At 36.0% G+C, this 14,967-nt stretch overlaps 1 protein-coding gene across 1 annotated transcript; it reads right to left on the bottom strand.

Annotated features, from left to right (window-relative positions):
* Window positions 1-2,796: 2,796 nt before the first annotated feature.
* tmem161a (transmembrane protein 161A) lies at window positions 2,797-9,515 on the bottom strand. The gene is made up of 12 exons (XM_051910698.1): window positions 9,366-9,515; window positions 7,177-7,280; window positions 7,011-7,094; window positions 6,824-6,921; window positions 6,577-6,733; window positions 6,281-6,432; window positions 6,118-6,178; window positions 5,884-6,027; window positions 5,673-5,786; window positions 5,255-5,429; window positions 5,014-5,110; window positions 2,797-3,923 (listed from the first exon to the last, which is right to left on the bottom strand). The coding sequence occupies exons 1-12, from the start codon at window positions 9,366-9,368 to the stop codon at window positions 3,628-3,630; spliced, it is 1,485 nt and encodes a 494-aa protein (XP_051766658.1). The 5' UTR covers window positions 9,369-9,515; the 3' UTR covers window positions 2,797-3,627.
* Window positions 9,516-14,967: the final 5,452 nt, after the last annotated feature.

Raw genomic sequence — 14,967 nt, 5'->3', positions numbered from 1 at the left:
ACAGAATGAGTGTGTTATCAGGTATTCAAGCTGATGTTATGTCTGTCAGATCACTTCTGTTACTATACACAATACTGATTATAATCACCATTAAAACGATCATACGAACACTTCCACTATGTCTACGCACAATTATATTCAAATCCCATTTCTCAGACACCCATCCACACCATCTTGAACCCCTTGAGCTATTAAAAAACAGAAAATTGGCTGAAATTACCCATCTCTCCATCTCGTCAGCACACCCTACCCTACCACAGTTGAAAAGAGGGCTACAGAGGTCACGTCTGGGCAGGTCTCAGGGGGCCGATGGGGCGAGTCTGTGGGGCACGTCTGAATGGTCCTCGGTCCAGTCCCTATAGCAACAGCCAGGGCTGCAGTGGGTCTCAGACTGGGCCTCCTGACAGATGCACATAATTAATGTGATTATATAGATATGTCAACCCCGTCACCCTCCACTTCATTAAGCCAGACACGGCCTCCAGACGTGTCATCAGCCAACCCGACGTGGGAAAAAATATCCGTCTTGAGTTCAAGATGAGACGTTATTGGCGAGACAGAGGATATAGACACAAATGCACCAGCCGATTAATGGTGCATTTATGCCTCAAATATCCCCCCAATAATATGTATGTAAAGAAATGAAAATGTCACACATTTATATGGGCCATGTACAAATTAACAAACACACAACCAATTTTTTGGTTGACTTTTTTAGATGTACCATAATAAAAATTATTTAAAGAAGAAACATCAGTCCATAGGTTTGAATACAGAAAAGAAATACGAATTTTATTAGTTCATATTGTCATAAACATCTTAAACCAGTCATATTCTTACATACCAGCTAATAAACTAGTCAGACATGTGACCATCTGACCCTTTGAATGGGACGTTGTCTGTTCTGACTGTGGAAGTCACATTTTATCAGCCATTAATCATGTCATCTTTCAGACACAAAACTACAGGCCTGAGCAAACCAAAGCAGGAATATGGGTTCTGATGCCAGCAGGACAATTTTAATAATAATAATAATAATAATTATATATATATATATATATATATATATATATATATATATATATATTAAAAAAGTATGTAAAATACATGAAGACTGTAGTCCATCTCCAACCCTGAAGTCCATTTGGCAGAGATGGACTAAAAATGAAGGCTGCAGTTCTGGAAAATGGTGGCGCTGGAGACTAAAGGGTTCCTGATGGTTTTACACTTAATTCTTCGCCTTGATTCTTAATTCTTTTGCAGTTAATGTGTCTTTTCTTCTCCACTTGTTTTTGTCTTACCCAATGAGCATTTCACTGTCCAATTATCATGCTTTAACGTTGTAATTTCTAGTATTGCATCCTTCTCGTGGGCATTTAATAATTTTTGACTTAAATTTAAATCTAACTTAAAGTTAAATCTCTTTTTTGGCTCATTTTATCTGTAAAAGAAAACCTGCCTAATAATTATGCACACCTGAATGTAAGGCGTTTTTCATTTCCAGCCTTCATGAACAATTATGTATCACTTATAAATGATTAAATACAAAATTAATAGTAGTTATTAAGATTGATGTGGTTTGGAATTAAATGTGCTTGAAAAAAGAAAATGTGATCAGAAAATCAACTTGCCTTATAATTCTGCACACGGTGTATGTGTGTGTGTCATTATGGCATAGATTCCATTTTATCCTTAAAATTGCATTTCATTCAAAAACATAAATATGTACATACATACATAAATTCAATTATGTCTGAAAAATGTGCTATTTGCATGCCAGTTGAATGAGACCATGCACTGATGTTAATTATTATAATAATTAATATTAATATATTAGTTCTTAACATTGCAGAATTAATTACTAGTGATAGACCAAACTATATAAATATTTGGCTATTTTGAGATGATCATGATTGTGTAACAATTTAGCGCCTTAACAGAAGACTACACACTGTTTACAAATATTTTTATGTAGTACTATAGTTATTTACTACAATATGTCATTTTTGAGTAACTAGTTCACCCAAAAATAAAAATTCTGTCATTAATTACTCACCTTCATGTTGTTCTAAATCCCTAAGACATTCCCTCATCTTGAGAACACAAATTAAGGTATTTTAATAAAATCTGAGAGATTTCTGTCTCCCCATTCACAGTCTACGCAACTACCACTTTGACGCTTCAAAAAGTTCATAAAGAGATCATAAAGATAAATCCATATGAATCGAGCGGTTCAGTCCAAATTTTCTGAAGAGACACGATCACTTTATATGATAAACAGATTTAATTTAAGCTTTTATTCACATATAAACATTCATCAACACAAATATCAGCGGCTCAAGCATGTTTGCTTGACGTATGAGAACCAATGAGGTTCGTTCTCATGTTATGCAGCACGTTTGAGCTTCCACAAGGTTTGTTTTCGTGCGTCTAGCATGTATGGTTGAGCTTTTGTCTATGTTCGCTGAGCAATGTTTATATGTGAATAAAAGCCTAAATTCAATCTGTTCATTATTATAACACGATCAAGTTTCTAAAAAAATGAACTTTAAAGTGTAAAAGTGGTAGTTGTGTAGACGGTCAATGAAGGACAGAAATCTCTCAGATTTCATTAAAATATCTCCATTTGTGTTCCGAAGATGAACGAAAGTCTTAGGGGTTTGGAACGACATGAGGGTGAGTAATTAATGACAGAAATTTGGGTGAACTAACCCTTTGAGTGTTTATTTTTTTTTAAAAAAAGACATCAATAAATCATGGGGAAAAAAAAGTGTCATGGAAAAACAAACAGTCATGTTTCAATTTTTTTAATCATCATTTATTGTTTTGAATCAAATGAAAGTTGATTGACATTAGAAAATGAATAAATAAATTGTTTCTAAAATGATATGAATCCCTGATGACTTCCTCTGATCCTCTGAGTGTAGATCACTGGTAGCTAACCAAGTCAACAGAATAACAGCCAAACAAATTAAAAATCCATAGATGATTATTCACGAAACATATGGGCAAAATGATTAGGACTGCTATATGTTACATGTCATCAGCCATTTAGCCAACACAGTACTTAAAATACACCATAACATTCTGTTAAAAAATTCATCAAGGCATAAAATTAAATCAAATTTCATTTTTGAACAATCAAGTCCATTAACTACAGCGCTAAACTGTTTTACAGGTTTTCATTTTCACTTGACGATATTGTGCTGGTGAAAGAAACTCTATTTCGGACCACATCCCTGAGCTGCCAGGCCCTTAGAATTGCATCTCAATGAAATGATCACCACAACAGGGGACGCATGTGATTTGATTGAAGACTTCTTAGGGTAAAAAGTTTTTACAAACAAACATGGTGTTTGACGGATTGTTGAGGAGCTGATGAAAATGATGATGAAAATCTAAACAGCTTATGCGTACAGTTAACTAGCATCTTTGCTTTGATTGTACCTAACAAAATTTTACACAAGGTACCGGCAAAATTAAGTCGGTTCAAACTTGAGCGTTTGTTCCAAAGGCCAGCCTTCATCTTGCTGGTGCGTCAGATGTGTTTGCATGACTGTCCATGTTGAGGCTGCGGTACCTTGAAGAATTGGATTCAGTGCACAGAGCTTCATTTCAGGGCACTTTTCAGTTGTGCATCAGATACTGGTGGAAATAGATGCCGAACAGGCTGCTAATGAGTTGACAGGCCGCGACCCACCATGTGAGAAAGGCAAAGATGCCCCTGAAGAAAAGGGGCGTGAGGACTCCACGCAAGGCATTGAACAGCTCGGTCAGGTGGGCTACGGTGGCCTGGACGTCCTCCTCCATGTCTTCCATGTCCTCGTCATCTTCCAGTCTTGGGGCTGGTGGAGGGGTGGTGGGGACTATGGGAGCAGGGGTTATACCCGGAGTTTCTGCTCCAAGACCCCATGAGAAGTCACCTGAGGGGTACATTGGAATTTTTAATATATTAAATATTCTTTAAGAAAATTATTGAAAAATCAAATCAGTAAATGAAAAATATTTTTAAAAATATTATTATAAATAAGTAATATATAATTATAAAATATAAAATAAAGTCACGTATTAATAAATAAAATATAATAAGTTACTTTAATTTTAACTAAATAAAAATATTAAAATATAAAATAAATATAATAATATAAAAAATAAATTAATAAAAAGTATTTTTTTTTAAAAAAGTTATAAACAAAATATATAAAAATAAAGATTTGCTCACAAACTAAAATTTATGTCATTTAAATGATTAAAAATTACATTATTATTATTAATTAATTAATTATTACATTATTAATACCGTTGTTTAAAGGTAACTTTTTACTCAAGATTAACAAAATGTAAATAATGAGTCAATACACATTCACTCCTTCTTGCATTGACTATAAGTGTTTATATTTTAGACCTAGCGAGATGTTTTTCATTGGAAATTGCGCACATACGTCACTCGCCCATGCGTGTCTTGTCATATCCGTAAATAAAGAAAAGTTGCTCCGGCTACTTTGCTTTTGCGGAGCAGAAAACTGTGTCTTCTCGACATGTATACACAACATGAACCAGCTAAAGTGTTTGAGGAGGGTCAAAGTAGACGTTGATCTCGGGCAGCCAATGAAGACCATAGGCGGGCATTATGCAAATGCGTTACCACATTACGTATGCAGGTCACAGAAGTGAGACTGGAATTCCTGACAACTCTTTTAGGTGGTTCAGAGTCAATTCTTTCATTTAGGAGACAATAACTTTATCGTGCACCTTCGACTTTACAACTTTGCAGACTGTTTACATTCACAGACAGCTACATTACACACTGCATGAAAGGTAATATTTGAAAAACCACTTTAAACCTAGTAGTGACTATTTTATAAGCAGTTAACCATTTACAGTCAAGCAGAGCCAAAGCACAACCAAAACAATGTTCTTTCGCAAAATGCATGCAGTTTTGTTTTTTAACCACTAAAGGGCCAAAAGTTACATAGTGTACCTTTAACTGCCAGTGAGAGTGTAGTGACCCACCTAAAGATTTGAGTGCCAAAGTTGAGAAAAGCACAAGCAGAATGGGTAAAACGTACTGGAGGGTGACCACAGTCAGGTAGCAGAAAATTCGAGTAACCTACATAAACGGGTTTGAAAACAATACATCATCATATTTATTACATCATTAAAGTGAATTTATTGTAAACTGTAATACTTTCCACTCTGTGATTTGTAATATTTCATATACATAAAACAGCGTTATTTCGCATTTCAAGCCCACCTTTCTCTGGATGTCAATGGCAGCGATACGCCCCGCCTCTTTCTTCATTTGCTCCACCCACTTCTGAGCGAGGTTGAGGTAGGCCTGCAGGTGGTAGCGTGTGAGCAGCAGCCGCAAAACACACAGCACCACGATAGTCCATAGACGTACCGAGTTAAAGGCAGAACTAGAAAGTCTGAAAAAAAAAAAAAAAAAAAAAAAAGGAATTATACACAAATATTTAAATTAAAAAATAATTTAAAATAAATACAAATATTAAAATATGAAATAAATAATATAAAAACAAAATATATAAAAATACATAAATGGGGGAAGAATTAATAAATAAATAGAAGAATTTTTAAATATACTAAAAAGCATTAAAATACAAAATAAATGATTGAAAATAAAATAAATAATTAAAATTTGCTCAACTTACAAGGTAACTGAGGTCTTTCCCATTGGGGCATTCTCAAGGAAGTCTCGAGCAATGGGTTTAATCCACATTACAATAATGACCAGTGGCGATAGAAAACTCATGTGCAAAAGGATCCTAAAAGGCAAAACAAGTTGTTGTGGCATATCAAAATGCAATGCTGTAATTTCTGTTCATGTTCAGTTCTTATACAATGCAATATTGAGTGTCTTACTGAATGATTGGACGGTCTGCATTCATCTGAACGGCGTCTAGGTGAGTTTGGGCCAATCGCAGTCCAGGGAATGCAAGGAGAGCTCCAATAAAGGCACAAATGACAGCCAGACCCAACTTCACTGATAGTTTGGTGAAGGGAACTCTGTTAAAATGTTAAAATATTGTCAATTTTTTAATGATAAAAGAATATAGAACATGTCTAATGTTGTCTAACCATTAATGTATAACTTACGACCACTCATAACCTTGCTGTTTGGCAAAGACCTCGAAATTGTCAAAAAGACTGGTAAATCCTACAAAAAAAAAAAAAAAAAAATGGATAAGGAAAAATATCACTGCGACAGGTCAATAAATGTTCTTTCACTTCTAGAAATACAGGTCAGATAACCACATACCGGGCTCAAGGCCAAACTCTAGGTAGTCCTCTCTCACTACAAGAACCAGCATCGCAATCAGCAGAGATAAGAAGCCGAAAGCAAGACACACAGAGCGCTCGCCGCCCTCCTCGGAGCGGAAGTAGTGGCTCATAAGAAGATGCAGCGTCCTCCTGAGAACTTCAGTCAAGGACAAGACAAGCCTACAAGACTTTACAACAAGTTATATTCTTTTTTTAGGATGAGGTAAGTCACATCTGAATTTCTCAGGTAGCTTCAGGTTTGTTAATCCAAAGGACTGCAGTGTTGGAGGATACAGGCAGAAGAAAACTGTCAGCACACACCAGATGGAAGCAATATTGACTTCCTTGCTGGCATCCACTACACTATAGTAGCCTTCGGTGAAGAGGTAGATCCCTGTGGCATAGACGGCGAAGTCAATCAGCCACTGGTACTCCACAAAGAACCGCAAAACTATGAGGAACAGAAAAGGTTAAGATCATCCAAGGAGCTTTTCTTCAAGCAAAATCAGATCAAACTTAGTTACAGCTGTTCAAGACCTACCAAGCGCATCCAAGACATTTACAGGCGCACTCTCCAAGCGAAGATCGATGTCTTTTGGAACTGTGAGCGGCTTGGATTCTCCATGTCCATTTTGTCTTCTGGAAACAGCAAGAGGTTGAGCAGAAGTTACTGAATTCCTTAACAGAAAAGTAACAGTGGCAACAGTTGAACTGAATCAAGCTCGCACCTGTCTCGCCTGCTGTTCTTAGGAATCTGCTTCCCTGCGAGGGCGCACAACTCGCCTTCAGATGGATGTTTGAACCTGAAAAGGCTGAGAAAACCAACAGGCTGGGGTATTAGAAAGAACCGGATGTTTTATACATCTTTTCATGGAAAAGAAGTGCATTTATTACCTGCCGTTACACAAGAGCCAGCGCGCGAAGGAGAGATGTGGGGCCATTCTTTGCATTATGCTGACCGCCAGCAAGCTCACCACCAACTGAACCCCCATCAGAGCCTTAAAAGATAAAATAATGTTGACTCATACATTTACAGTTTATAAAAACAAACTAAAATTGCATTTATAATACTGATTTTACAATAGATGTCAAGTCACTTTTATTTAAATAGCGCTTTAAACAATACAGATTGTTTCAAAGCAGCTTCACAGGGACAAACAGGAAAATAATTATCAATGATGCAATTAAATTCTGCTGTAAAGCAGCTCTAACAAAGACAATAGTGTCATTAATAAACTAAAGGCAGTTCAATATTGATTCGATTCAGTTCAATAACAGTGTCGATGTCAATTATGAAATGAAGTTGAATCAGCTATAAAGCAGCTGGTGTCATCTTCCAGCTCAATTCAGTTTAAGATTTGTTCACATCCACTAGTGTCAGTGCAGTCAAATATTACTGAATATTAAGTTGTCAATGTCTATGTGTGGAGGCATGGGTCAAGGCCTTCTGGAGAGTTAAAAATAGCAATGTGTTTTATTAAAGCACTTATATTAGTTACTCCATACAAAATGTGTGTTATTTAAGCTTTATAAAATGGTTAGTTCCTGTCCTTGATTCTGATTGGGCAATAGCTGTGTTATTCACCATAAAACACAGCTATGACCGCGTCACCCAATGGTTCTGTGTATCGCTACACAAGACCCTTAGCAACCACTCTTAGCAACGTAAACTATAGGTTCTCAATTGATATTGTTCATTGAAGCTTACTGTATTATGCAGAAGAGTATTGTGATAAAAAGATTGAGTGAGCGAGTTTATTATCTGCATTCAGATTTAGCATTTTCCTTCAGGTCAGTCCTATGTTCGTAATAAAAAATCTGTTTAAATGTCCGATGTATTATCTTGTCCTTTTAACAGTTAAGAGGTTTTCCCGTGACTGACAGCGCTAGTCAAAACATTTGTCAGCTGTTCGGTGTTCACAACAATTCAGTCTTTTCAATGTAAAAGTCTTCGCTACTGACTGACACATTCATAAAGAGTCTTTGCCGCCATCTAATGGCGTAATAATGTAACTTCTGTCGCTGTTCACAGTCAGGGACTATTTTTTTTCCGGCGGAAGGAAGGCTTTTATTGAAAGTTTACTTCATTAAAGTTGCATTGATACATATTTTTGGCTTTAATATTTGTATTGTGTGGTAACCGTTTTATAAAAGATTGATTTATTCACGATACAGCACAGCCTCTCGTACCTTATTGCTTACGTAAAATAGTGTAAATCTTGTAGAGGTGGGACTACTGACAGGCGGATGAACATACTTTGTATTTAATTCCATGTAAACAACAGTCTTCTGGTATTCTTGGGCGTGTAGCGGGAAAGCTATTGTGTTTGTCGGCTTTATTGCACATTAGATGAGTTGAAAATTGAATTACGTTTGCAATGACAAGGTTAGTAAGTGATTTTATCACACTAGTCTCGCTTTAACATGTATAATGTTTAAGTCTGGTGGCTTTCATACTTACAAAAATAGTGTGTGTTTTAACGTTTGTCACGGAGACGAGCCATGCCCCATAGAGTTCCATAGTAAAAGGACTACAGTAAACGCGATTTTTGTTTACTTTACAAACTAAAATACTGGTCGTAATTGCATTTTGTGTTAATAAACAGCATGTTACAGGAGATTACTTGTTTTGAACCTTTTAACTCTGGTTCTAGTATATTTACAGCACTTCACAGCGAAAGCTACTCGACTGTGGGCCTGTGCCAGTCACTCAAGATGAGCACTGGAGCAATGCTGTCCAAGTGAGCAGGTGGTGGCATTGCAAACCCCCAAGACATGGGGAGGCATGGGTAGTTAGCTAACATGCTACAGCTAACCATCCTACATAACACTAAAGAGCTACTATTGAGATCTAAAACACAGAAACGGTGCAATTGCAATGCCACAGTCACTTACACAAGTAAGACAAATACAGTGGATTCAAAATACCACCAACCAGTCCAGCACAAACAAGTCTGCAAGCTATCACTGTGCTAACATGATTTCAATACAGAAGATACAAAACAACAATCAACCGAATCAGTCGTGTAAAAGAGCATATGTGCAAGTCGATTTACCGGTTGAAAAGGTAAATATATACTAACCATCTTCGTTTGGTGAGTTTACTTAATGAGTTTCTGTCCCATGTAGCAGCTCTCGTGGTGACACTTGAGTGTTCGAACAGCTGAAGGAGTATTTTGATGACGTATGCTACAATCGCTCGCTCTGGTTGGGCTATGTCGAAGCCGCATGAGAGCTGCAATTCTATTGGCCGAACTGGCAACGCATCCACAATTCGATTGGTCCTCGTGATGGAACTGTAAATGTCGTTAGTTTTTCTTCAAGGACAGAAATAAAACTGTGGGAGGGTCAAGATGTGCAACGACAAACGGAGAGGTGTTGTGACAACACAAACGTTCAAATGGCGTATTTATTTCATATACCTTTCAAATCTGGATGGTTTGTAATTATGAATACTTTCTTTAGATGTTGGTATTTTGTATAAGGTTTCCCTAAAATGTGAGCTTTCTGTAGTCAAAAGTTCTTGTCAACCCAAATTTCACTGTGGAAAATTCATAAACAGCCAATATGTTAATGGAAATATTTATGAAATTTGATAGTGATTTTAACAGCAATATTTAACCATTGTGGATTTATGTTTGCTACAGCTGTGATGATGGTTGATGTGCAGCATGCTAACAGCTAAGCCTGTAAATGAATCTTGACCTCCGATATTTTTGATTCTTCATTAGGAATGTAACTTACTGATGCTATATTAATGCTAAATTGATCCCTTTTATTGTCAAGAATCATGTGTGTTGTATAGGGTTCTTGAGATGCTATGCTTGTATGGTTCTTTGAAGATTAGATAAAATTCTTGATGTTACATTACATGCAACATCTTCATGCAAGGCTGTGTTTCCCAAAAGCATTGTAAGCCTAGAATCTAGATCAAACCATTGACACCAACGATCTCTTCTTAGGCTTACAATGCTTTTGGGAAATGCAGCCCAGATCAACACATTATTGGTTCTAGGAAACAGATTAAAACCTAAAATAAGCAGTGTGATTTTCTGAAGTACTACTAGTATAAATTGATTTTTGAAACTTAAATTGTTCGTGATGCTTTTAAATAAACATTCCAATTAAAAGGAAAGTGACATTTATTTCTGCCACATTTTTTCCTCAGTTCCCTCTTAAATATAAAAGTACTTCATTGGCATCGAAGGCTCCCTGAAAAACATTTAACATCCATGGAACCTTTCTATTGGACAAAAGGTTCTTTATAGTGGAAAAGGTTCTTTAGATGTTCCCCGTACTAAGAAAAAAAAGGTTCTTTTAAGAACTGTTGACTTAAAGGTTCTTTGGGACCCCAAAATGGTTCTTCTGTGGCAAACAGACATTTGCAAAGAAATTGGCCAATTGCTTAATGTCTTTGTTGGCAAAAGGACATCATTGCAAACAAAACCAGATTGTCTAAACCTAATAATATTTATAAGAATGATTACAAAGGCATTTGCTCTAAAATCAAGTCATGAAACTTTGATTTATATCTTTCATGTTTATTTATATTTCAATGAACACACATGTTATAATGTGTTAACTTATGCTGTTACCCACACTTTTTTCAACTTTTTAAAAAATTGTTGAATTACTAAACGCCTTTTAATGGAGGATCCAACCAGTTGAACTGTTTTCGACTGAACGCACCCTGTAGGGCTGCAGACGCACATGGCTTTCACGCGACTTGCATGACAATTGGTCACACGCATTGAGAGAGCTGAGATATGTGCTTGAACTTGACCTTCTGAATTGTGTTGCTAAAAGACATGAGTATGCCCCTTGCACTCTTCTTATATGTGCCAATCAGTCGTTAAGAATAAAGTTCAATGCTCATTTCCATAAAATCCAGTCCGGCTCCAATTAAAGGACTGTGACATTCCGAGGCGAGTCTTTTCCCACGAAACAGCTAGTGTGGAAACATCTCTCCACAACGACAACAACTCTGGGTATGTAGTCGTGGAAACTCTTTTGAACTTGTGCTGGTTTTGGATTTGTACTAGCCTAGTGTTTGTAATTAAGAAAATTCGCTAAACGTTTTCTTTAGTTGCTTCAATAGAGACAATATGTCTGTAGCTACTCCGAAATAAATAGATAAAAAATCCTTATATGCTACTTTCATGTGATCGCATACAAAAAAAATGGTTAATACATTTAGGCTATTTTTTTCATCCCGATTCGTAGAAATGGGTGTCGCATGATGAATGTTTTTACGTGAACGTTATCTTCACTGCTTTGCTTTAAAAAAAAAAACTACCATCATAAAGCTTGAGTGTGCAACTAATATTTATGCAACAATTTTGGGATAAACTTTATTCGTCCCTTTTAATGATCACAGGCAATTGGCATTTATTGAGGTGTTACAGTGTCTTCATTCATCCCAAAGGTTTTTGCCTAGATTTGGTGTTTGACCTGTGACCTGGGGTCAAGCAAATAAAATTTGAGCAAAGGGTCAAGTGCAACCTGTAAGACATGCCTACACTGGGACGCCTGTTATAGTGTCAGCGTCAAATCTCCTTATTATTTGTATATGGGTGCTTTGAGCAAACGCGTAGATTAAATTATAATATTTACGTTGGTTGTTAAATGAGAGGAGAATTAACAACTCATTTAGCATTACTGATTTGTTATTGAAATATTTTTTACAGTACAATAAACCCTCGTGGATTCAGTTATTTAACTCTTGATTTAATGCATGCATTAAACAATATTTTGTTCCTATAGCCTATATATGTCATATTAAAAAAAAATAGGCTGATAATTAGAAAGCGCTGATAATGATTATCACATAGAATCTCAGCTTCATTTTACAATGTTACCATGACCCTCAAATATGTTGTCACAAATTGTTTTGTGTCCGAATCAAATCGTCAGTTTGATGGTTATTTTGATTTCGGTTGTTTTCACCTCCATTTTAATGTCAAGATGTGTTGTTCACAACATTTCTATCTGTTCAATGATACATTTTAATAATGTCATGGTCAACAAATTTCCATGTCACTATTGAAACTTACTTTGAGTATCAGGCGAAATGAGTATCATTTTTTTGTAACTCACAGACATCTCGTATATTGTAGCCTATGCTACTTTATATTTTGCTCAACTAAAATTATCATAACGTAATGATCTTTTTTTTATGGTGCATTTTCAGGGAAATCTTGTACTGCCACTTTTTTCATGGTTTAATATTTCAGGTTTTTATAAAAAATAGAATTACGCTTTACCTGTTTTTGGCCTTTTACCTTTGAAAAGATTCAAATTAGTCTTTCAAGTAAAACTTTAAATGGTATTTCGGGTTTAATAATCTGTTAGTAACTTATTTCCATTTATTGTCCTTTCAAAATGTGGCGCCACACAGCAAGATCGTGATATTATTATTTATAGCTATTCATTTAAAAATTACCCTAAGCTGTTACAGTTGTTACAGTTACTGTTAAAGAATACCAGACTTAGCCTATACTAGCTAAGCGATGATCTAACTTGGGTTTTTCTTACTGACTTTAATTTAGTTCGTTGAGCAACCGTCAGAATTGTGTTTGTAATAGCATAAAAAATGAATATAATTCATTTTAGTTCATCTAAATGATGACGCTGTACAGTTTGGTGCTTTGCCAATGAGCATAATTGTGATAGGCTATTTTTAATCTATGCTATTCATCGCAGCGATGAAATCCTGCTAATAAACGATTTGATGGTGCAGTTAATTAATGATTTTTTTTTTTTTTTGTTTAATTATAAATTGTGATATTTGCGTTAAAGTGTATACATGGACGCGATCTCAAAAATGGCATAGAATTTGGTTTAAACCTTTTTACAATAGCCTATTTAGCTCATAACATTATTAAATCTTTGAATGATTTAAAAACAATTTAAACTATAATATGTGTATTTTGAGACGGTTTTGAATTACACAAACTGTCTCTTGACATGTAAACATGCATTATTGATAGGCCTTAGACGGAAAGCTCAGTCCTTTCATGATAATCTTATAGCCTATCTAAGTTGCGGCGTCTTACCGATGGGTGTCGCTGTTTTCTATTTGTTTCAGTGACGACCTGTTAATAATAGGACGAAATAAGCTGCAGTAGCCTATGAAAAGAAATTTGATTGAAAAACGCCAGTGTTTTTTTTTCTCTCTGGTATGAAGATTAAAGGAATTAAAAATTCCTGGTGTATTGTGTAGATCCGATTAATTTAATTGTCTCTCTTTGAGTGGTGTCATTTTTAAAACTTGATTTGTCAAGGTAAATAGGCTACCTGTATTTATATAAACTATACAAATAGTTTACATGTCACAGACTCTTGTAATAAAATCCAAGCTTTTAAACGATCGTATATACGGGACATTGCCTGTAAATTAATTGCTTCTTTTTTGTTCTCATTCTTTCTTTGCTGTTGTTCAACAGAAAGACTTAGAGAAGATCAGCTGTTCTGATTCTAGCATAAATACGGGTTTAAGCCAGATAGAGTTTTTTAAAAGAAATTTTCGGGGCACAAATCTATTAAGATTCCTCTAGGCCTATTCAGTCCAATTCGTCTGGCGCCGTTAGCTATCCGTCAAATAAAAGAAAACCTTAAGGATGCTTACAACAGTACACTAAAGTTTTTGTGGTAAGCCTATATTTTTTAATGATAAATATGTAGGCCTACTCGATTTCTGTATGATACGGATACGGAAGGTGCTCTAGCGGCGTACTGTTGCTATGGTTACCTCAAGCGACTTCTGTTCGTGAGTGGGAATTTTGCGCACTCTGGCTAATTTAATTTAAGTTTTGTGATTTACTGAATTAGTCTACTGATACTCACCCCACCACAACCACCTTTTCTTTGACTCATAGGCCTAGGCTGTGTGTGTGTGTGTGGTCCTGGTAAGTGGTAATGTAAGTGGTAGTTATGGGGACAAAATGTCCCCAACAAAGATAGCAATATCTGAAATTCTTGTCCTTGTGTGGACATTTTTGTTCCCCGTGAGGAAAACAGCTTATAAATCATACTAAGTTGTTTTTTGAAAATGTAAAATGCAGAGTTTTCTGTGATGGGTAGGGTTAGTGGATAAAGAACATGTACAGTAGGCTATAATAAACATCATTATGTTAATTGAAAGTCCCCATAAAACATGAAAACGAGTGTGTGTGTTTTGGGGGTATTATATTTATCTGATACTACCCATATTAATCCCGTGTTTCTAAAATAAATGAGGAAATGCAGAATGTCTTCACCAACAAAACGCGAACGATGACACTTTACGTACAAATTCTCCAGGTCTATGACGTCAATACGCACACATACACGTTTTAAACCTGAATCCCTTTCGGCTTCGGTGAATGGATGACTGTCAATCTCACACACGCCTCTATTTCGAAATTTCACTGACATCCCCTAAGCGGTGGAAGGAAATAGGGATTGATAGCTACCCGAACTGTCTGCACAGTAATTTTACGCACGTGACGCTTCAAAGCAACAAGGCGCCAATGTCTACTGGTAAACTGATAAATAAATAACACGAAAGTCTATTGGCCTGAACTGCACACACACTCTTCCTATTTAGGGCGTGTTTGTGTGTCAGTACAGGAATCTAAAGGTGTGAGCATGTGCAACTGCAGGTTCTGTGATGGTTTTGACAATTATAGATGTGCAGTGAAATCG

This window comes from Ctenopharyngodon idella, chromosome 10 (genome assembly GCF_019924925.1).
Source record: "Ctenopharyngodon idella isolate HZGC_01 chromosome 10, HZGC01, whole genome shotgun sequence".
NCBI lineage: Eukaryota > Metazoa > Chordata > Actinopteri > Cypriniformes > Xenocyprididae > Ctenopharyngodon > Ctenopharyngodon idella.
This window is presented reverse-complemented; position numbering and strand designations above follow the sequence as displayed.